At 30.3% G+C, this 25,079-nt stretch overlaps 1 protein-coding gene across 1 annotated transcript in view; it reads left to right on the top strand.

Moving 5' to 3' along the window:
- Akt (AKT serine/threonine protein kinase) overlaps window positions 1-25,079 on the top strand; it is a 44,073-nt gene that overhangs the window by 12,866 nt on the left and 6,128 nt on the right. Inside the window, exons 3-9 of the mRNA XM_075376754.1 lie at window positions 5,137-5,368; window positions 6,244-6,469; window positions 10,374-10,571; window positions 14,431-14,622; window positions 19,746-19,874; window positions 21,638-21,775; window positions 21,903-22,067. Of these exons, the coding sequence (XP_075232869.1) occupies window positions 5,137-5,368; window positions 6,244-6,469; window positions 10,374-10,571; window positions 14,431-14,622; window positions 19,746-19,874; window positions 21,638-21,775; window positions 21,903-22,067 (1,280 nt within the window). The remainder of the gene's footprint in view (window positions 1-5,136; window positions 5,369-6,243; window positions 6,470-10,373; window positions 10,572-14,430; window positions 14,623-19,745; window positions 19,875-21,637; window positions 21,776-21,902; window positions 22,068-25,079) is intronic.

The following is a 25,079-nucleotide window of genomic DNA, read 5'->3' as shown; positions in this document are numbered from 1 at the left end:
CTAATAAAGGTCAAAACCTCTCTGTCAGCCAGAAAAGTCCTTACAATGTTTTTTTTTTTGACTTGGGGGAGTTTTACTCATTGATTTTCACTACAATCAAAAAACGGTGAATGCGAGTTACTGTTGCCAGCTTCTGCAGTCATCAAAAGAGGGGTATGCCCATCAGAGATGTCATCCTTCTCCATGACAATACTAGGCCACACATTCACGATTAAGGGATAAATTGGAAAAAATGCACTGGGAAACCCTCAACCACCATCTTCACAGTCCAGATTTATCCCTTTCTGACTATTTTTTTTTGCGCCTTTGAAAGAATTTCTTGGAGGAGAACAATTTGAAAACAATGAAGACATCAAGGAGCATGTGTGCAGTAGGTTGATAACACATCCTCACACTTTTTATGGGAATAGGAATGAACAAGGAAGCTTCCAAATCATCGGCAAAAGTGTGTAGATCATGCAGATGACTATATAGAGAAATGATGAAGGTATGAATTGTATATATTATTAATCAATAAATTTATTAAAAAAAATTACCGTTTATATTTGATTCACCCTCGTGGTGTCATATTTTCTACAACACGACCAATCTGTGTGTATACAGACTATGAAATGGTTGAAATGCATTTGTTGTATGGAAAAAAGTTGATGAGCTGCAAGAAGCACCCTTACTTTATTAGGAAATGTAATCTGATTATAGATAGTCTTTCACTAAAATATAAAATTAAAACCACTAGTAGTTTTGTGATCGATAGATAATTTGGCTAGAACAGAGTATATCGCCACACAATAATGAGAAGAGGTTATAGAAAAAATTAAAGAGGATCCACGATCATATAGAAGATTGCTCTTCAGGAAGGTATGTACAGTCACCATATGGAATGATCTTTGTGATCAGTTTCTATTCAGTTTTTAACCTGCAGCATATTCTAGCTCTTGTACAAGCTAATTTCCAAAACAGACTAACTTCTGATTATTGAACTATTATGTTTAGATTGTCATGTTCTTATCTAAAATGGGAGAATTTGTAAACAATTTCCGTAACCATTTTTGGGCACTTTTGCATCAAGTCATCAACATCTGTTTTCTGTTGATGATAAACTTCAAAACATATTCAAGGTGGTGTCAAGACAATTGAATCAAACACTCACAAATTCACATTTATGCAGAACTTAAACAGTAGCTTTTAGCAGAAGGTAATGCTTTTATAAAACGCATATTAATTTATGATGAAACTTGGATTTTCATTTTGAACAGGAATCCAAATATCAGTGTTATGGAATAGAAACATCCGTGTTTACACCTGGAAAAATTAAAAATATATGTACCAGCTGATACATATATTTTGAATTTTTTCCAGGTGTAGGCTGGTAAAGTTGTGCTAACGGTGTCTTGGGATTACAAAGGCCAATTTATTGCGATTATTTGGAACAACATGCAATCATGAGTGAGTACTTCTGTGATATACCAGAAAATGAAGTGAAACCTGCAATAAGAAGAAAATATCTTGGTTCTCTCTCAAAAGGTATAATTCTTCTGTGCATTGATATCTGCCCCTACACTGCACAAAAGGCAGATGAAGCTATTCAGAAGTTGGGTTGGGAGGTATTGATACATCCACCTTCCACCAATCAGATGTTTTTAATATGCTTTTTGAATCCCAATCTCGCACCATCAGATTATTTTTGTTTGGCCCTCTCAAATAGTTTTTACATGTCTAGTTCAGCGACAGGTAGAAGGTCGAGAATGCAGTAGAGGTAAAAGTAGAACAAACATCTAGCATCTGGAATAATTAAGCTCATAGAAACATTGGACAAGTTCCTTAATGTAATTGGGGATTATTTTGAAAAATAGTGTTAGTTTGATTGTCATTGAATAAATAATAATTTTTCTACAATCACATGTCTCTAATTATTGAATGCTCCTTGTAGTGTGAAAGTGCTAAGTGTGGTGAATAGGAGGATACAATGCAGAAGAATTTCCTAGAGTATTTGTATATTACATAAATCAAGTTTATTCTTTACTTAGTCACTCCTTTCATAGGTAAAATCAACAGATTACTTAAAACAAAATTTTATTTTTGAAATGTGTAAGGATGTATAAGAATGTCATAACGTACTCTTTTATAAAGTTAACACAATGCTGAACTGAATATAGAAATTTTGGAAATTAATATTTTATAACAATTTTGTTATTTTATTATTATTGTTATTATGATGATAATAAAACTAGAAAAATATTATATTTTTAAGTTTAAAAGTAAACATAAATGAATTCACAAGATAAGCCGAGGAAGATTTTGTGGTGAATTAATAAATAAGTGTTGATGTGTAATATTGTCGATATATTAATTTTGTTACGTGTAAACTTTAAACAAATAAAAAAATTAAACTAACTAAATCTTTTGCATTATCATGCAAAAGAATCCAGTTTTTTATTTCCCATTTTTAAGAATACTTCCTTCTTACTGCATCCCATAAATGATAAAGGATATCAAAATATGTTTCGTTTTTCACTGTCTGCCTGTCAGGAAAGAATTCATAGTGAACTTTGCATGCTGCAAATAACAAAATCTCAACAGAACTTTTCCTTTGCTCTTATCCAAACTAAATTTCTGTTATTCTGGAGATGATGTTGATTTCTTGCAATGCAGAATAGTGCATGTGTGTGCGTGTGCGCATGTGAATGTATATATAATATATATATATATATATATATATATAGATGTGCACATGCATATGTGTGTGTGTGTATGTATGTATATATATATATATATATATACAAAATTAAAGACAAAATTTAAACGACTTGGCAAAAAGAAAAAACAAATTTGACCAAAATGATTCCTTATAGGCATAATAGCAATTAATAAAAATTCTATTTTGTATCTGTTTGGCTTTACACATTTTGGTGGCATTATTTATTGCTATTATAAGCACGATGGTGGCAGTATGCTGCTACCACATGATTAGAACTACATACAGTAGTGTGCAAATTAATATGAACTAAGACAATATTTTGTATATTTCACTGTTATAGCTACACTGCTTAACCACACTCATTCTTTAAGCTGTCTTTATTATTTGAGGTTACTATTCTTTAGTTGCTTACAAATTTTCATGTTACAGTCTTTTGTGAATATTTATTTCATTTTTTATTACAAAGTCATATTTTTGTTCTGTGTTGTGACATATAATATAATAATGGACATAACTGCTAGTAATCATTTGGAAATTGTTTCTCTTTCTGAGCATACCAGTATGACACGACAAAAAGCTTCTGAGTGTGGTGTTGGATAGGGACAGTGGGTGAATGCTATTTTAAAGCATTTTAACAAAACTGGTTCTTTTCCACCTCAAAGGAAAGGGAAATGGGGCTGAAAAAGAAAAACCGCTACAGCATTAGATCATTTATTAGTGAGAAAAAGTAAACTTGATCCAAAATTATCTGCTGTGGGCTTTAATTTAGAATTAGCAGCCAGTGGAACACATTTACACATGACAACTATTTAACGCTGACTTTTTGCAGCTGGACGGAAAGCTTGTCCACCAGCTAAGGAGCTTGTAACACCAACAGTGTGTATAAGACTCTTGTGGGCCAAAGCACATGAACTGAACCAAAGAAGTTTGGAGAAATGTTTTGTTTTCCAGTGAATCACATTTTTGTGTGCAGGGGCAAAGGGTTCCATATATTAGAAAAGCATCAGATGAAACGCATCACTGGCTCATATCCAACAATCAGTTAAATACCTCCAGAAAAAAATGTTTTAGGGTTGTTTCACATTTGAAGGCCTGTGTTCATTACTTCCAGTATATGATATGTTAAAAAATGATGGATATATCAAGATCCTGAAGGAAGGGGTTGTGACACAGCTTCAAAACAAATTCCCATAAGTCAATGGAGTGTTCCAACAAAATTTTATATTGTGCTTAATGGAAAAATTTTTCAAAGAACAAAACATTAAAGTGCTCCCGTGCTAGGCAACTCAATTGAAAATCTTTGGGCAGTAGTCAAAAAATGACTCTTATATGAGTGTATCACAAAAATTTACCTCATTAAAGCAATAATATCGGCATGGTTTCAAGATGAAGAAATCCAAATATTGTGTAGTACACTTGGTGAACCAATGCCAAATTGTGTTTTTGAAGTGATTAAGTGTAAATGAGGATATATTAATAGATATTCACAAATTGTACAAGCATGATTTTTATTCTAAATAAAGTTACTTTGGTACTTTTGTATTATAATGGCGCCATTATCCTAGGGAGGTTATATCCATCACGACTGGTGGTGAGTTAAATAACTACGTTCTACTTATCAGTAAGACGATAAAATAAAAATATTTGTTAAAAGTTAATGGTGAACTTGTAAGTAACATGTGTGCACTTAGAATTTGGAATCTCCCATGTTGTGAAGAGGAAGCTCATTTGTCATTCATCTCATCCTCTGAAGCAGCACATAACGGTGTTCCCGGAGGTTAAAAAAAGAAAAGTTAGGTTAGGTTAACTCACCAGGTTGTTCTAGTAGTGAACACGTCTTCCCAAATCAGCTGATTTGGAAGTCGAGAGTTCCAGTGTTCAAGTCCTAGTAAAGGTAGTTACTCTTATACGGATTTGAATACTAAATGGTGGATACCAGTGTTCTTTGGTGGTTGGGTTTCAATTGATCACACATCTCAAGAATGGTCGAACTGAGACTGTACAAGACTACACTTCATTTAGACTCATTCGTATCATCCTCATTCATCCTGTGAAGTAATACCTGATGGTGATTCCTGGAGGCTAAACAGGAAAGAAAAAAAATTAGGTTTGAAAAAATTGGTTAATTTGAAATGAATAATTCAATTACTAGTTTTGTGTTTCTATTTTATTCCTAACAGATTCCAACAGCCATCATAAATTTACAGACCTATTGCATATAACCTTCCAACAATAGTGGTGCCATTATAATACATAAGTACTGTTACTTTTTATTCATTGTGTTCAGATTAATTTGCACTCTACTGTATATTACAGTTGAGGTTTAAAAATGTTTAATTAAAATATATTTGGTGGATTTACTTTTTTATGTCTTGGGTTTAGAGGTATAGAAAAAACCTTATATGAATTTTTATTTGTTATTTTTACTTTGTTAATAGGTGAACATATTAAGAATTGGAGGTCGAGATATTTCCTGTTATTAGATGATGGGTCATTGATTGGTTATAAAGCAAGACCAGAAGCTCCAACTGAGCCATTAAATAATTTCACTGTTAAAGGATGTCAAATAATGAGTGTTGATAGACCAAAACCATATACTTTCATTATTAGAGGATTACAGTGGACGACTGTTATTGAACGTACATTCCATGTTGAATCTGATAGAGAAAGGTACAGATTATTCTCTTTAATAACAGATTGAATTCAATGGTTTAGAAATTAAAACTCTATTATTAAGAGCACTAATAATAGAGATTTTATAATGCAAGAAGGAGATTTTAGTGAAGTGAAATATCTATTTGATATTTGAAGGTAGTTGTAAAAGCAAGGTACATTAGCCTTGTATCATAAATACAAGTGCAGTAATTATCTGCATTTACCTGCCATTTTTATTACAAAATCTTTTTAAGGCCATCCAGTTTTCAGACTCGCTTTTCAAAAATAAATGTGTCAAGACATTTTTGCCATCGGTTATGACATAAAATCAAAAGAATATGTATTGCTTATCGGTTTAATATAACAAAAACCTTCTTTTGTTAGAACTAGGAATTGGAAATTTAGCTCTTAATGTTTATCTAGAATTTTAAAAAGCTCAATAGATGGATGTTATTATTTAGATGCCTTCTTTCATTATTAAAAAGAACTAGATTCGTGAATTTTATTTAGTTTGTACTTTACTTTTGAGCTGTCCTCTAGATTTTAGAAAACCTGATGATTTTTATCATTTGAAAGATTGTATTTTTGAGAGTAAGGAATTAAAACAGTAACAAAACTAGTATCTTTTTACCTTAAATAGGAAATTATATAAATGGAGATTAAATTTGGATGTTTGAATTTAGTCTTTTCATGGTTAATTGTTTTATAATATTAACATGTCAATGAAATCAATAGTTCATTTGAAATTGTTTAGATGTCATTGATTTTTCACTGGATAAATGCACTAATTAGAAGAAAAAAATTGTTGAAGTCTTGATCAAGTGGCAAATTTTACTATAAACCATCTTTGTCTGTTTTTTAAAAGTACTTTTTTTATGTTTTTTTCTCAGAGAGGAATGGGTAGCAGCTATACGAGGAGTCGCTGATAGATTAGCCGAGATGGGTGATGTTGATATGCCTTCAGAATCTAATAGTAGTAGGGTATTAGGTGCTAACAGTCGTATGTCAGAAGCAGCTGATCATCATCAGTCCAGTAGTTCAGCAAATGCTGATGAATTTAATGCTAAATTTTCTAGATTAGGTACAGCTAACACTTCAAGTGGAAAGAAGAAAGTGGTTTGTATTATTTATTTAAAATATAACCAAATTTATTCATAGATTAGAGAACTAATTAAGAATATTCTACACTGAAAGAATTTACTTCTGGTTATCAGATCATCACCATAAAGTTAGAAGTGAAGAGGTGTTGATCAGAAAAATTTGTACAAAGAGAACTAAAGTAAAGAAATCTTTCCACTGAACTTTTTAATTTATTATTGGAAAAAGTGATGTGCAGCATGCCTGTTTTTCTTGGAAGAACAAATTTTAACTGAATAAAGCCAGTAGACAATATTGTCCTGATATAAAGAAATTAAGAAACTAAAAAATGTTTCATATTGTCGAAATAGTAAGAAGAGGTTTATAAATGAAAAACTGTTTATGAGGTATCTTCAAAAAGTAATGTCTGTTTCTTATTTTAAATATTTATGATAGAAAAATAGCAAAGGAAAGACTGCTGCATGCGTTTTTGTACTTTTCTACTTACTTCTTATAATTAGATAAGTATTTATCGTAGTAATAAGTATTGAATGCCTCTCTGAGAAGTTTCTGTTCAATTCTTATAAAAGCGTTTCACTTTCTTTTAATCCACTGTCATTTGCAAGACACATTCCTCAATGATATTCCTTTAAATAAACAAAGAAGTGAAAATCAGAGGGAATAAGAACAGGGCTGTGTAATGGATGAGCTTTTTTCTTTACTCTTATTTCAAAAGGAAGGGTAGAGCCTCTGCTACATGAGAGAGAGCCTCTTTAACATTATGATGTTAGAGAATGGCAATCTGATGTTAAAATCTCCCTGGATGCTTTTTTTTAATGTTTTCTTGATTTCTGAGATGTCCTTTTAATAATCAAGCATTGATAGTTCTACATTAAATGACCAGTGGGAATAATATCTGCTTGAAAAGTTATTGTTCATTGTTGATAATACTGGTCTACTGACAAGTGGCTTATCAATTATAAATTATTGATCATTACTGAACTTTTCACTCCATGACACTTTTCTAATATACATATGTCAGCACTGTTTCATGATTTCAACATTTTGTTCATAAAAGCAGATTTCTGAATGCACTTCTTGAAATTAATGTAACAAGTATTTAATGTAATTTGATTCTGGACTGAAAACTTGTATCAAGGCCAGCGTGGTGTTATTTGAAGTAGGAAGAATCATATTTTTACCCTACCACTTAAATATTTTACAAGGAACATTCAATAATTAATGAGACCAATTGATGTACAGAAAAAACAATGACGATGAAACTTGCACTACTTTTCAGCATAGTCTCCGGCAACATTTAGATACTTGTCCCACCATTCTTTAAGCTTTCTGATAGTCGCAGCGTAGAAGTCTTTACCTTGCTATTTGAACCATTTGTGTACCACCTTTTTACTGCTTTGTTGTCATCAAACTTCTTGATCCATAAAAAGTCTTTGAGCAGGTCAAACAAATCAGACAGGACAAAGTCTGGGCTCTAAGGAGGATGTGGCAATACCTCTTAATCCATCTTCTTGAGTGTTTCTCCCACTGTCTGTGTAATGTGGGGGCGTGTGTTTTCATGCAAGAGAATCACACCTTTTGAGAAAGCGCCCTGATATTCTCGCCTTATTGTGGGTCTCATTTTCTGTTGGAGCATGTCAGAATAGTACTTGCTGCTCATGGTACATTGTTCTTCTAAACGGTCAAAAAATTGGGCCTTGTGAGTCTCGGAAGACTCAACATCACTTTACTGGCCGATGTGTGAGTTTTGAATTTTTTTTTGGTGGACAAATTCAGATGTTTCCACTCAAGACTTTACCGTTTGGATTAGGATGTGAAATGGTGTACCCACTTTGAGACCGTTCTTTAAGTTCAGAACAAATGCGAATCTTGGTATCTTTATTGGCTTGAGTCGATTGTCTTGGAACCCATCTCAAACACATTTTGTTCAGCAAATAATACTTCAGCACATCATGAATGATAGAATGTGCGATTCCAACCACACAAACTAGCAATTTGAGAAATTTTGACTTGCCTGTCTTCACAAATAGATCATTTATGCAATTTTGCAACGCGGTAGTTGAAACTTTAACTGGTCTTCCAGAGCAATGGAAATCGGTTACACTTGTCCTGCTTGAATTAAACTGTTACTCCCACTTATACACGTTACTATGGTACATTTTTCACCATTCTGTTTCAGCATTCTTGTGTAAATTTTCACCGGTTTCACACCTGATAGTAAAAATCTTATCACTGAATGTTGCCCTTCTGACATACACGTTTCAAATGAACCTGACATTCTGAAATCAACAAAAGAGGTTATGTTTAGATTAATTTTGATCAAACAGCTTATTAAATGTTCCCAAGGTTGCCAACTTGACCCTCAAAAAGTTTTTTTCGTACATCAATTTGTCTCATTAATTATTGAATTTCTCTTGTAGTTTTCGAGATTGGATATATTTTCTAAAATTTCTTTTGAATGGTTTTTTCATGCCCACTTTTAAAAGCTAATTATGGGTATTATCTGCCAGGAAGCATTTTCAATCTTGCTTTTATTTGCTGAAGTTTTTCTTTTACTTTTCCATAAAATGTGTTTTAAAATAGTTAAAACTAGCTTTTTGTAAGTCCAGCTATTGTTCTTTTTTTTCTCTTTAGACTAACTGGTTTTTTACCTCAGGAAACAAAGTTTAAAAGGAGTGCTGCATGGTAGTGAGTAGTAACATTTAAGTTTCCTTTTCTTTTTAGATTTTTCCATTTCTGACCTATAGTATCTACTACATCAGAGTTACATGGTATGGTGCAATTACCATTGTCATCATTTTTAATTTAACTTTACTATAAATATGAGCAGTGTGCTCTTCTGCACATGAAAGTATATTTTCTCTCTTCACAACAAGTAAATTGTGTTAACTATTTCTAACAAATTAAATGAAAAGGATAGCAGAAGAGGACAACATAAACTACTTCAATGCTGATTGAATTTGGTCAGATGCAGTCTAGTTTCTCTTAATAAATATGTTTATAGTTATAGCACTCATTTACACATTTGTACAGTTTGGGTTGTAACATTGCGGTTATTGTATACAGAGTAATCAACTTGAGATGACTGCTATTAGGATCTCAGAAACTATAAGTTTTATGATAAATTTTAAATGGGGAGTTTTCCCTAGATTTTTTCACTATGTTAAAATTAATTATGAAATCTTTGCTGTTTTTCCAATGTGGCGACCAACTTCTTTATTTCAAATGGAAACCTTATGTTTTTATTGCATTGGGTAGAAAATAGTATTTTAAGACTTTTTTATTCTTGGTCTTTTTTTTCCCCTAATTACGAAGCAACAGGCTGACAATTATAAAATTAAATATGGTAGCCAACTTCATTATTTCAAATGGAAACCTCATAATTTTATTACATTTTTGGATTGAAAATAATGTTTTAAAACATTTTTAATGAAATTGGCTGCCATATTGAAAAAGGAGAAAGATTTCAAAAATGTTATCTTGTATTTTTAATATAGGGAAAATGTAGGGAGGTTCCCCATTTATAGTTCCTGAGATCCCATTGTTGGCTATCTTGAGTCGATCACTCTGTGTAATGTGCACCCAATTTTTTTTTGTAAAAACATCAGGAAAACATGTAATACATGCAAAAATGTGGTAGTCAGTATTAAATTAGTGCTTGCTACTAATTTTTACTTTATGATTGGGTACTGCTTATTTTCATATCTGCAAATTATGACTGAAGGTAACAGTTACAACTTGAAGGAAGAGAAAACATGTATCCTCTATTACAAGATTATGATTTATTTCCTCGTATGTTATGGATATTTACAAGCTCAAAGAACATTCTCTAGAGGAGTGCATATTTCAGTTTCTTTTTTTAAGTATTAATGAAATAAAATTTACTGTTGTGTTTTTATTAATTAATCTCTTTTTTTTCTAGACGTTTGAAAACTTTGAATTCTTAAAAGTATTGGGAAAGGGTACATTTGGTAAAGTGGTCCTATGTAGAGAGAAAACAACAAGTCGTTTATATGCTATTAAAATATTAAAAAAAGAAGTTATAATACAGAAAGATGAAGTCGCTCATACTTTAACTGAAAACAGAGTACTGCGTACTACTAGCCATCCATTCCTAATAGTATGTCTTTATTATTTTTTAAATAAAAGGTTTTATTTCCTTTTTATAGGATTAAATTTAGATTAATTTTTATTAACGTATTTTATTTTCAGTAATCTGAAGTAATATATATCAAAGTTTATTAGTTTAGATTTTAGAAGCGAAAGTATAATTAAAAAATAAGAGTTAGAATTATACAGTGGATCTTACATTGAAGTATGCTAATTTTTTTGTTAAATGTCTCTGAAGTAGACCATTGTCATTATGACTTATTACTGTAAAACGTCCCAATATCGGATATGGCTCAGGAACAATAATATGTTATATAGAGGCATCTGCTAGAAAAATGTGAATGTAGTATTATGTTTGGTTATTGTAAAAAAAAAAAAAAAAGTTTTTAGTAGAACAGTATTGTGTATTTATTCATGTAATTAAAATTAAAAAAAAAAAAGATTAGTTGGTAATTAATACAACTTTGTAAATTCAAGCTTTTTTTATTGTTTTTTTGACAATAAAACATTGTACTCTTAAGTTCATATTTGAATAAAAAAAGAAAATACTGTACTGCTATAATCAACCAATAAAATAAGAGAATAAAATTAACTACTTGTAGAGAGTTTCCTTCTACTCAGACACCAAATTCTCATCTACAATAACCACAAACATTTTTATATGAAAAGTTATGTCTAATTTGGAATTTATCTAACCAATCCCTTGATGCTTTAAACTTATCATAATCGAGTTCTTTAGCAATTTCTAGGGCTTTTTCATGTATCAAAAGTTCCATTAGCACGAACCCTACAAAACCACTCCTAATTCAAATTGTCAACCACTATGCCTGATGTTTTAGGAATTGCACATTTGCTTAACCGATTCATTTTCAGTCCATGACTTTAGGATATCAAGTTTACTTTTTAAGAATATTGCTTATCTGAGTTTTCCTGACATCAAAATGTTGTGCTGTAACATGTACACAGAGTTTTTCTTTTTTATAGACATTTATAATTGTTACTTTTTCTTTTAATGTCACGTGCTTATGATTTTGAGATATTTTAAGTTGTAACAGTGGTTGTAATGATTTTTATAAAATACACAAAACTGAACATACAGTAACATATATATAGAAAATGTACTACAAAAAAAAAATATATAGTACTATACCATAACAAAAATATTACATGGGTTCAATGTACAATATACACTTTCACTACAACTGATGACAAATCATGCTGGTTGATTCTAAATCGGGGAATGTAAATGTGCACGTTATTAAGAGGAGTCTGTTAGTGGGAAGTGTCTGTTACCGGAAGTTTCACTGTAATTATGTAATTTGTTTTGTTTCTTCTGAATTCTTATCTATTATGAAGATTCTGTATTGATAATTTCACTTGTTATCTTTATACTAAGTGATACTCTTGTTATGTCTGGTGTGCTAGATATTACAGTCTTTTTCCTCCACCGAACGTAACTTATTTTGTGATAAGTATATTAAAAAAAAAATAATATACTTTTGAAATGAAAAGCTGCAACCTTCTTGCAGCCGAAAAACAGCTCTTAAGTTATGTAATACATTGGCAACCTTTCTGACAATTGTATCTACAGGAATAGCCACTAGATGGTGCTGTGTTATTGGAATGAATTATTTGCTGATATAACAATAAAGTGGTTATACTTAGGGACAGTTGGTTTGTTAATTCTAGACTATAACCATCTACTCTTGCTTGCATGAGCTGATATTTCTGAAATTCTGCAACCATTAGTTGAATATGTGGAAGGGCTCAGCATAAATTGGAACAATTTCTGCAACAGAATTCATTTGGACACAGTGTATAAAGTTATGCTGGATCCTCAAGAGAAAAGCAAATTGTGTCCTAGTATTATAGTCAAGATTATGAAAGTTTGCTTTTGTGGTGAAAAAACTATACTAGACAGGTGACACAACAGATAAGGTTTTCTTTCAAATGTGTCAGATCAGTCATTTCTTAGCTTAATTATTGCTTCATAGAATTTATTGAACAAGTAGACAGTATATTTCTTGATTCATGGCATGCTTATATAACAAAAAAAAAAATCAGGTGGGGTTCTTGATGAACCAAAATTACCAAAATGAACCATAATTACAACTTTGTAGATCCCATATACAGGTATGCCAACAAAAAATTGAAAGGTGTATAGGTGTTTGCAAAACGGCAAAATAAAGTAAATTTTGATGAAGCTCATCAAAATATCAAAAATTTCTTTGCAAAGTTCATGAACCAGTATCAGTCTTCAATACTGTTTCCCTATTCCCAGATGTTAACATGTAAGAAGATATTGCAAGTTATTTATTAAAGTACTTAATAATTATAATAATGAAAAAACTGAGATTCATAAAATGACTGATTGTAGAAGTGCTTATAAAAGTTATATCAGTAATTTAATTGCTTAACTTGAAAATGCAAGATATAAAAAAATTATTTAGCATTAACTAGATTGTTAATATCGTTTACAGTGAAAAACTATTGTGTATTAATGTCTTTATTGTTAGTTTTGTGAAAACTTGTAAATATTGTTTATTTCATTCAATTAGACAAGCAGGACAACTTTTATAATTTAACTATTTTTTTTGCCATTTTCAGAATTGAAAACAAATGTAGTTTATATCCCAAAATTTTTACTTTGTCTTAACGACTAAACTGTGCACATATTAAATGCAATTATTAATACATTCTTGTACAACAGAATAATATTGTCCATATCCTTATGAAAAATGAAAGACATATCAGGATCAAGCTTTGCTTGATACTGTACTGCATCTTGAGCAAGAGATTTGTAAAAATTGTTTCTTTAGCTTTACACCAACGCTGAACAAGTTTTCATTAATACTGCACATAATTCTTTTTCATTATTGCTCTAACCTGACTTTCAAGTCAGTCCAGAAATAACATAACTGCTATCAAAAATGACAAGAGTTCTAATGGATTTACTAACGAAATCGATTTAGTCATGATTACCTGTTTGTTTTGTTTTTCACCGAGTCAAATATTCTGCTGCTTATCAGAATGCCATCTGAAACAATTAAAATTTATTCCAATTAATGGCAACCTCATATTGTTCTTACAAGTCTATATAATAAACATAGTTAATCTTAGATAGAGAAATCATGTTTAATTTGTGCCTCTTGTATTTCTACATACTTAATGTCTCACAGCTGTAAGAAAGGTAAAGTAATAAAAAAAAAGGTAAAAAAAAAAAAGGTAAAGGTAAAGTAATAAGTGTAAAGTAACACATTAATGTTTTACCTCTTTGTTGTTAATTGTACATTACATACACTGCATCAACTCAGTAGGAGAAAGTAAAGATTATACAAAATAAATTTTAAGAAGCCAAATTTATATTAAACTCAACATAAAATCCTTTCAGTTACTTTTGCAGTAATTTTCAGTGACTGGTCTGCATATATTGATTTCCTGGTGACAGGATGAATAGCTAGTAATATTATGGTATAAAAACCAATATATGTACCACATACATTATCAATTTATTTCTTTATTATTCATCATTAAAATTAAATATTTCTGAATATACACCAGGTTGCTTCCTGTTATAGAAGTTTGTAACAGGTGATTGTAACTTAGAATGAACTGGTCACTCCATAGTTATGGACTTGCTTATTCCTTTTTCCAATACTGCCTAGACTTTAAAAAATGGCTGAACATATGATTGATGAATATTGAACTAGATTTTAAAAGCTAACTAATTACTCAGAAATGAAACATAATTTCATCAAAATATCTAAAGAATTTTTATTTCTGATATTCATAATTTTTTTCTAACATTGCTGTTTTGTATTTCTTGTATGTTTATTATTTTATTAATTTTTTTTTTTTTTTTTATCCAGTCGCTCAAGTATTCATTCCAAACAGCTGACAGATTATGTTTTGTTATGGAGTATGTTAATGGTGGTGAATTATTCTTTCATTTGTCAAGAGAAAGAATGTTCCCTGAGGACAGAACTAGGTTTTATGGTGCTGAAATAATATCTGCACTCGGCTACTTACATGAAGAGGGTATCATTTACAGAGATTTGAAGGTATTTTTATTTCATTTTTCAAAAATTTTTCTTTTTCTTTTAAAAGGTAAAATTGTTGTGCTTGTTATATTATCTTCTTTATTTTCTTCTATTATGATCATATTTTAAGTTATTCAGAAACTGAAAGTGATAGTTTACATTGAAGCTGATATTAGCGTGAATTGAATTCAAACTGACTTATTTATTTATTTACTCCAAGGTTTATTTCTATACCATACTCCCATACAGTCCCCATACTATACCATACAACTATGCGGTTTATTTATTTTTCACTTCAAGGAAAGTATACAATACTTGCATAGTCGGTACTAGAGTTGAAATTCCCTTATTTAAAACTGAAGGGGCAAAAAAAATTGAAATATCAATAACTAAGTTTGGGTACTTTAACTTGCAAAATATGAAACTATAACTCAAAAGTAGAAACTTATTGCTAATTTATTTATAAAGGATTGAGTAGATATGTCAGATTATTTTGAAACTGAAATTATTACTCCATGATGGCTTTACTTTTCCCCTCTTGGTACTACATAATAGTCTTCATCTTTGAAATTGCCAAATGGAGTGATAATCTGTAATTGTGGTAAACCCAGTTAAACTATTAATTCAGGAGATCCATTGTCAAGGATGTTTATACCTTTAATATCTGTAGCGTGTTAAAATGCCATGCCTGTCAAAACAAAATGTTTCCAGAATACTAACTCTTGAAGTAGCAGCTGTTGAACTATTTTATTTATTTTTATTAAACGCAGTTTAAAATGTAACTATTTTTTTTTTTTTTTTTTTTTTAATTTCTGTGATATTTATATTAGTAAAAGTTATAAGGCATGTTGATAAATGCCATGTCATAATTGAATACAGAGTATGTTTCTGTAGAGGGTATGTTAAAAAAAAAGTAAGTAAGCGCATGACAAAAATTTCAAAAAAAGGTGTGCTGAAAATTAAGGCATTTCTAGGTACCCTTGAAACTTCACTCTTGGTACCAGACTGGTTGTTACCTTCAAGATACATAGAAAAATTGAGAATTCCTCAAGGCTGTTTATAGACCAAAACAGAGCCTATGAAAAAGGGCTTTGGGATTCAAAAGCAGGGCTCAAAGGAAAAGAGCTGCTGTTGTTTCAATCTGAAATATCTTGATCTAATTTTCCAATTGCGAAGTAAAAAAAAAAACCAAACAAAAATTTGAAATTTTATTTAAATTTCACTCTACACCATACAGCTGCCTCTTGTAGAATCCGATTTGGTATAAGTCGAAAATGTAACCTCAGGAAAAACAAGCTGTTTATTTTTATTTAAAATTCAAACCAGGTTGAAAAATTTGAAAAATATTTATATGTTATGTCACATACAAGAAAAAGGTTTAAAACAAAATAATATGTATTTGATTTTGTTAATAAATTACTTAACAAAACCTGGAAACACCCATAGTACACTAAAGGAGAATGACTATTAGACGATGTCTTCATGGACAAATATCACCACAAGGAGATCTACAACTCCTTTGAGTAGACACAGGCTCAGATCACTATGTAGTTAAAATTAAAATTAAATTTATTCTCTAGAGAAGCAACAAAATCAACCCCCCAAAACTAAAAGAAAAATGGACCCTACTTAACTAATCAAGAATGAAAATTACCAAAAAAGCAACCAAAAAAATAACAATCATAGATAAATTTGAAGACCTAGTCAACAACCTCAAACAAATCGCAGAAGAATTAGCTCCAATAAAATCCCATAAAAAACATCAATGATAGAACAGCGAATGTGACAAAACAGTGGAGAAAATACATCAAGCATGACTAATTTATCAATCCCAAAAATAAGAAACATCCTTCCAAAATCTAGTAAAAAAAAAAAGAAAAGAAACCACCTGAACGCTAAGGAGAATAAAAAGACAACACTATAAAAACACACTGTCAACAGAAGAAGAATTTAATAAAACACAGTCGAGAAATTACTACAAAACCTTCAGAAATCAGCTCCAAAAATATGAAATACCAACCCTACTAGTAAAGAACTAAAACTGTAAACTGGCCCATAACAATAAAGACAATGCGGAAATCCAATCTAAATATTTCAACAAACTCCTAAACTGCAAAGAATTGGCAGAACTCTTAAACTTCAACACCAACACCACCAGAAAACATCAACCCTCCCACAATAAAAGAAGTCTTACAGAGTACGGGGTGAGATTAAGAATTACAAAGCAGCAGGAGAAGATCAGATTTTTTAGAGGTCTGGTAATATGCATTGGCAGAAATCATTTCCTAGACCAAAAAAATTCATACAAGAATGTTTGGTAAAGAAGCTGCTGGACAAAAGGGTATTTTGCTTTTGAATTTAGTGATTGGGAACTACTGTGTATGCAGTTTTTTTTCAGTTGTTTGCACAAAAAAAATTAAAATTTTGTTTGTGTTTGTTTTCTTCTGATTAAGTAAATTTTCCTCTTGATATTGGATTTAATAAACAGAATTGACATTACTTACCAACTGAAAATGTTTATAACATTTGTGTAGTTAAAAGTTTAATTTTTGGTGTACTTTGTCAATGTTATTTACATTAACCTTTTTAGTAGCAACATTTTTTGAACCTGTATGTCCGCTGAGAACTGTATTTTTTTATATAAAATTTTACATTACTTTATCACTGATAGAACAAAGAAAATACAATTGTTAAAAAAAAATTTAAATTAATTTATTTTGAACTTCGGAAAATGGTTTACAAAATTTTAACTGATATACATTTTTTTTTTTATCTTCTGAGAAATAATATAAAAAAATTTTTTGTATGTTATGAATGATAAAATGGTACAAAACTACAAACTAAGTATTTAAAAAATCTCTAAAAACTTTAAATAGTCCACAGATTTTTGTTAGTTCAAAAATTGGAGAGTTAACAGCCCTAAAAGCTTTTTTCATGTTAATCCTGAGAACATGGATGCACACATAGGCTAAGATTGTACTGTGTACACATCCAGATAGTTTCACGTCTTTTTATTGAGCGCTGTTTTGTATTCTTGCACACAAAACATCTTTGAGACCTTTGCTGTTTTTCTGGGGAGGGTAATGGGTAAAATGGTGTCAAGCAATAAGACAAAGAGGATCTTCAGATGGTATATTTGATTTTCTACTAGATGTAATATTTTCTTTTCTGAATTGAATTCTGCCAGTAATTGTTTGTGAAGGTTAAGTTTGAAATCAAGAAAAGTAGCTTCTTACCAGTTTTCATTTGGTACAATAACATAAGCATGATGCATGAAAAAGATTTTGTACATTTCAGGAACATTTGTGAGGGGGGGTCCACATTTTTAGTTTTGATTGTGGAGCCGATTCAAAATTATTAGTAACATAATGTATGATAATGATTTGTTTCTTCAACTGTATGTAGAACAAAGTCACAATCAAAAAATAATTTTAAACAATCTGCCTCTGTAGGTTCATCAAGCAAGTTGACGTCAAATTTTATCCCAGAATTACCGTCATCAAAATCATGCAAGATCGGTTTATAATTTTTTTCATTCTTCCAACTAAATTTGGGGTTTGGAGGGGTATCTTTTTCGGTTTTCATGCGTTTTGGTTTACTTTCTTTGGGCGCACTAGTACCGGCACCTTCATCAGTGTTTTACATGTAACGTATCATTGTCTAACCTATCATTTTCTTGAACCGAACTTACAACTCCTATGTCTAGCATTACTTCATCCTCATTATTATCATGAAGACCTAAATCTAATTTATTAATTTGAAAATCTTCCTGTTCAAAATTATCTTCAATGTTTACATAGTTTCTTATCTCTTCTGCTTCAGAATCTGAATCGCTATCTTTGAAATCAGAAAAAAGCAAAATTAAAAATTAAAACAAAAATAAGTAATACATTAATATAATAGTCTCTCACATCCAATGGGTACTACAAGTACTATTAGATAGAATAATTTTTTGTAGGTACTTAACAGATCAATATAAAAAAAGAGTGGAAACAAAATGACTTCTTGATAGCTTATTTCATTCACAGATCCAAATGCACCGAGATAAACATATAATTGACAGAAAAGAGAAACTAAATACGAAATATAAAGCAGCAAAAATAAGAAACCAATGTAATGTGTTTAATAATAATATCCATATGCAACCGGTATTCTTAGTATCAGTTTTTTTCATTTAGTGTAAAATAAGAAGGTTGATGGGGGTTTCTAAATAATTCTTCTGCCTGGAATTCCTGTTCATTTATTTCATTAAAATATTAGTTCAAATTAATAAATATCCACAATGTACTCTGATTATTTCAATAGATTTATTCTATACTTTAATAGTAGCTTTTACTAGATATTTCATTTCTGTGAATATACAGTATATCTGTCATTTTAATGCTAAATTGAGATAAGGTTTTAACTGTTTTTGCCAATACAGATGATACATAGTGATAATATTATTACTGTTGTTCTATACATATCTATGATGTATTCAGTGTTAAAAATCATGAGATAATTTATTCTAATGACTGACATTTCCTTATGTAGTGTTGTCATTTTTAGTTTTTTATATTACATGCTGTTACCAGTTACAGGTACCGTAATGATTGTTCACAACCTGAGATGAGACATCAGCCAGTTGTAAAAATAGGACAACCATTCTCATACAAAAAAGCATCCCTTCTTCACTGAGCTGAAATACTGTCGCGTATCGGTATGTTAAACTCATAAATACAGATGATGTTAGGTCTACAAATGATGCCTTCATTGGAATCATTAGAAGGACTTTCTGCATTGTTAACATCATTACTTTCAAGATAGCGACTCTGATTGGTGTTTTGTGCATGTCAGATGTTATACATGTGCCATATCTGTGATAAAGACTGGAACAAATAGTGTAAAGCAAAAAAAAATATTGTTGTATTCCTTTCTTTGAGAAATGCATTACGTACTTGGCTAGAAGAATCGGGGTTACTAGTTTAAAATTAAATACTGTGCAACCTTGTATTACAGTGGTTGATTAGAGAATTTGTTTAGTATGTTTCCAGAAGTGGATTCCTTCAATTTAATTGGTAAATTTCTTGCTTTCAAATTACCTAATTTCTTATTGATTGGCTTTAATATTAGTTTCTTACAGATTATTTTTTATTTTTTTACAGTTAGAAAATTTACTACTAGATAAGGATGGACATATTAAGATAGCTGATTTCGGTTTATGTAAGGAAGATGTTTATTACGGAAGAACAACAAAAACATTCTGTGGAACACCTGAATATCTTGCACCTGAGGTAAATAAACAGTAACGGTTAATATTGTTTTAATAAAGTTGGTTATTAAATTACTACTTATGAAATTTTTCTTTTATCACGTTATTAAGAGATTACTTGTCAGTATAAACGGTTTCTATCTTTTTATGATTTTTTTTATGTAATTCATTTGTCAGTTAACTTTTTGTTATACCAGCTGTATTAAAAAGAGTTTACTGCAATGTCAAAAATTAAATAAATTTCATTATAAAGTAAGAAATATTTTACGGTCCCTTATAAATGCATCGGTAAAGCACATTCAGTTCATTATAGCGGGTGTACTAAAAAGAATATTAGGGTTTTAATTTTTACAATATCTCTTGGATGAGACTTGTTGATTTAAGGCTAGAATAAAAGAGCAAAGAAGACAGTTTCAGTTGCACATATTACTGTAAATTGATTCCCTATTTTTCCCCTTGTCAGTGCTATGAGCAAAGATGCAGATTCCTGAAAGAAATTCTTCTCTGTTAAATGTAAATCTGTAGTTATGATTCAACATGTGTATGTAGAAAGTTTATTAGTGATCCTCCAAGTGACAGTAACATTCATTGATATATATTATGTATTATTGATGTATATCTTAATGATATATATTATTGATATAAGGAAAAGGATATACAAAATGCTATAACATTTTCAAAAAATAGTTTCCTTAGAACTAAATATAAAGTAGTATAAAAACACGCATTAACATACAAAATACATGAAATTATTAAAGCTGACCTTTGCAATATCTTGTAAACCTTCAGAAGTCTTCTTTTTTTTTGAGGTCACAGTGGACCACTTTAGTGAACTCTGGTTTGTCTTTTCTTTTTGATTGCTTCCCAATACTTCTTCATTCTGTCAGATCTTGCTTTTTTGAGTACTTCTGAACAAACCCTTTTTGTTGTTTTCTTATCTTTAATTTTAAATCTGAAGTTTGCTTCTTTTAGTATTTTTATATTGTCAGTTTTGTTTCGTAAATCTTCTATTGTGATTTCCAGTTCCTGCATATCTTGTTTAATTTTAATGATCCAGGTCGGTGTTTTGGACATTTTCCAGTATTTCTCGACCGATTTCCTGAGGAGCCTGTTCGGTTCTGTTCTTATTATGTGTCCGAAGAAGAAGATCCTTTTCTTTCTAAAGTAGTCAGAGTTGATTCTATGTCTTAATGTAGCTCTTCGTTTGGACCTTTACCTCATTACATACCTTTATACCATTATCTCATTACATATTCTAGGGCACATCTCCTTGTCTTAAACCTGTTTTGATTAGAAATGGTTCTGATGTTTCTTTTCTGAATTCAGAAGTCTATATTGTATACACTTTGCTTCCTTACAGTATAGAACTCATAACTGAAATTATATTTTATCCATTGCTCTATATAATGACTGATAAACTGAATGACTAAAAATTTATGATATTTTACATGTCCAGTAATTAAAATAGATATCCAAGTTATTGTTTCATTTTTGTGGTATTATAGTATATTTTTATTTTAATTTTGTGTCATTTTTTAGCCGTAGATTAGTATTTTGGTATGAAACTGTTTATAAAATGAAATGTTATTTAAAATTGTTCAGGAATTTTTACAGAATATAATAAACATTAAGTATTGATGATATATACCTTGGAAAAAAGCATTTCAATAGGATACATTTTTTCAAAGTAAATATATGCAAATGTATAAACTGAAAACTTTTCAGTTGAAAATATAATTTCTGTATCATTATATTTCTTTAAATCGTATTCCTTTTGTTTTATAGGTGCTGGAAGATAATGATTATGGTAGAGCAGTAGACTGGTGGGGAGTGGGAGTTGTAATGTATGAAATGATGTGCGGCAGGCTTCCTTTCTATAACTGTGACCATGATGTGTTGTTTACACTAATATTAATGGAGGAAGTGAGTGTTTAAATAATGTGAATTATTCTATTGGTGGTAAATTAACTGAAGTTTACCTAATTTAAGGTGATTTTTTTTTCTTCTTTCTATTAAATTCATTTATTTATTATTTCTTGATTGAAAATAGGTGAGATTTCCAAGAACTATATCCAATGAAGCCAGAGGTTTACTGAGTGGGTTACTTATAAAGGATCCAAATAGGAGACTAGGTGGTGGTCCAGATGATGCTCAAGAGATAAAGACACATACTTTCTTTTCATCTATTAATTGGAATGATCTTTATCACAAAAAGGTAATATAGTTTTTAGAACCATAAGTAATAGAATTTTTATGGTCTAAATTTCAAAATATTTTTCTGATTTTACCGTATTCTCTGTAAGTTGCAAATTCTAAAAATTGTCAGAATTGATTTTTCATTTATTTAACTAAGAATTTCCAGTTCAAAAGGTAAGATGAATAAAATTGCTTCTACTGTATTTTAACTTTAATGATCAGAGACTGTGTAGGGAGAAGTTGTGTTATAATTGTTGCTTAGTTATGTTGTTGCTTGTCAATTGAAGTACATTCTTGAATTTCTATTTTACAACTTTATTAATTTAGAGCCATTTTTATTAATGAATCAAAGTGAGCAGGAGACAGAGAACCTTGGTTTTTAAAACTTAACATTGCCAAAATAATGGTTAAATAGTGTGGTGAAATTTAATGTAGGTAAAGAAAAAATTTTCTTTAATGTACATTGATTTGCATTTTAACGTACATTACTTTAATTTTTTTTAAACTATTTTATCAGAGTTATTATAGAGTTTGGAAATTGAGTTATATCTATTGTAGAATATAGAGATTTGAGTAGCTTACAAAACCAGTGGTGGATTTTTTTAATAATGGAATTGAAAAGTAATAATACGATTTAAATTGTTTTATATAAATGACAACTGTGTGGGGAAAATAGAAAATGTTTCATTGTTAAGTTATGTCATATATATTTTAAAATCTTACATAAATCTTACATAGACTTTTTTTAATTTATCACATCCAAAACATTCTTTAATTTTTATGTTATCATTTTTGTTAACACTTGCAACATTAACTTCATTGTATTCATGGGCAACACTGTTCAGAACAATTCCCTTATTCCATTTAGAGTTAAGTCTTAAATTTGTCTATTTTCTCATATAATTCTAGTAACAGGAATATGTAGGTACTCAAATAATCAGTTGAATTTTTTGTAGCTCAATTTCACAAAACAAATAGCACTTCAAGAAATATTTACACATTTTTGGATATTTGAACTTCCCTACAACTATGCCTCGTGAAAATATGGAACGAAGAAAAACTTCCAGAACACTGGACCACAGCCCTCATTCATCCATTACATAAAAAAGGGGATAAAACTAATCCGGAAAACTACAGACGCATATCTCTCCTGGATTGCACATACAAAACCCTGTCGAGAATCATATACAACCGATGCAAAGACCAACTTGAACTGGAACTTGGGGAATACCGAGGGGGATTTAGGCCATGGAGAGATTGCCCGGAGCAAATAATATCCCTAAAACTTATGATGGACTTATATAAAAGACGATAAAAACAACTAATAATCACCTTCGTCGACTTTAAAAGGGCCTATGATTGTATACACCGACCATCCATGCTGAATATTCTGAGAAACCTGGGCCTTCACCCTAAACTCGTAAACATGATAAAATTAACTTTAACCAATACCCAGTCCAGAGTGAAATTCAGAGCTGAACTCTCTCAACCCTTCTACATTAAAACTGGATTGAGGCAAGGAGACGGCCTCTCACCACTCCTTTTTAACTGCGCCTTCATACCATGAGCAAATGGTATGAAATAAATCCCAAAAATATAAAAATGGGTACTAAGAAAAACTCCATCACACTAAATTGCCTAGGATTTGCAGATGACCTCGCTCTTTTAGCAAATAATATTCAAGAAGCCAAAACACAAATCATGAGCCTTCAAAACCTAGCATAAAAGATAGGGCTTCATATCTCTTTCGAAAAAACTGAACTAATGGCCATAGATCCTCTGGTAATAGAGCACATTACGGTAAACAATCAGAAAATTAAAATAGTAAAACAATTTAAATATCTAGGGGAAATAATAACTTATAATTTAAATGAAAAAGTGACATGGCAAAACAGGACAAATAAAATGATTAAATCCCAAAAATTAACTTGGTCAACATATAACAAAAAATGCCTTTCTGCTAAAACAAAACTTAAACATTATAAAACTGTAGTACAGCCAGAAGTCACCTATGGAAGTGAGACCCTTTTCAAAATCACTCAGAATTGAAAAAATTCTGAAAATAGAGAGGAGAATTGTCAGAACGTGTATCAATAAAAAACACCAAAAAGAAGGCCAATGGTGGATTGTGCCAAATGAGGTGGTGTATCGATACTATGCGGAAAAAAGAATCTCTTTGGTCATCTCATAAGGACACCGGAAACAAGACTGTCAAGAAATATCATTGAAAAGCTCTGGTTCCAAAAGCTAGAAGTAGGATAGATCAAAGAAATTAGAGAAGATATGAAAGAATTGGGAATTTCCCTGACTGACCTACAGAATAAAACTGGAAAAATTACAAAGCTAAAAGATAAAAGCATTAGATTTAAACAAAAGACAGACAAACGACAAAATACAACGAAGAGGGTGTTTACGGATGAAGAAAAGAAAGCAAGATCTGAAAGGATGAAAAAATACTGGGCAGCTCGGAAGAGTAAAATAACACGCTTTTCTCAGAAAAGATCCAACTAAAATTGACTTAAGTGGTCCCATGTTGGCCGTAAAAGCATAATAATAATAATAATAATAATAATAATAATAATAATAATATATATATATATATATATATAAAATGCCATTTTTGTTTACTCCTGACATGAAAACATGGTTTTTGGAATTGTAAGGTTTCAATAGAACTATTAAATGATTAGCTTCATTTTGATTAGCTTTTTTTCTGCATTTCTCTTTTTTTAATCTGTTAGTATAAATTTATTTACACATTTGTATAATAAATTTAGTTTAAAAATATATTTTTATATTACTTGTAGTTGAGGTACAAAGCATTGGTTTTTTAGCTCTGCTAATAATTTTTAAGCAGTATTATTTTCAACTGAAAATTATTCAGTATTCAGATAAAAAAAAAAAAATTAAAGAAGAAGCATCATTATAATATAAATTGTGTTAGTATATAAGTTTAAACAAATGACTTTTATGAATTTTTGAAAAAGTAAATAACTTCCAGTTCTCAGTGGACAAACATACTAAAATAACC

Source organism: Lycorma delicatula, chromosome 10 (assembly GCF_047948215.1).
Source record: "Lycorma delicatula isolate Av1 chromosome 10, ASM4794821v1, whole genome shotgun sequence".
Lineage (NCBI taxonomy): Eukaryota > Metazoa > Arthropoda > Insecta > Hemiptera > Fulgoridae > Lycorma > Lycorma delicatula.
The sequence above is the reverse complement of the archived record's forward strand: the minus strand, read 5'-3'. Positions and strand labels throughout refer to the sequence as shown.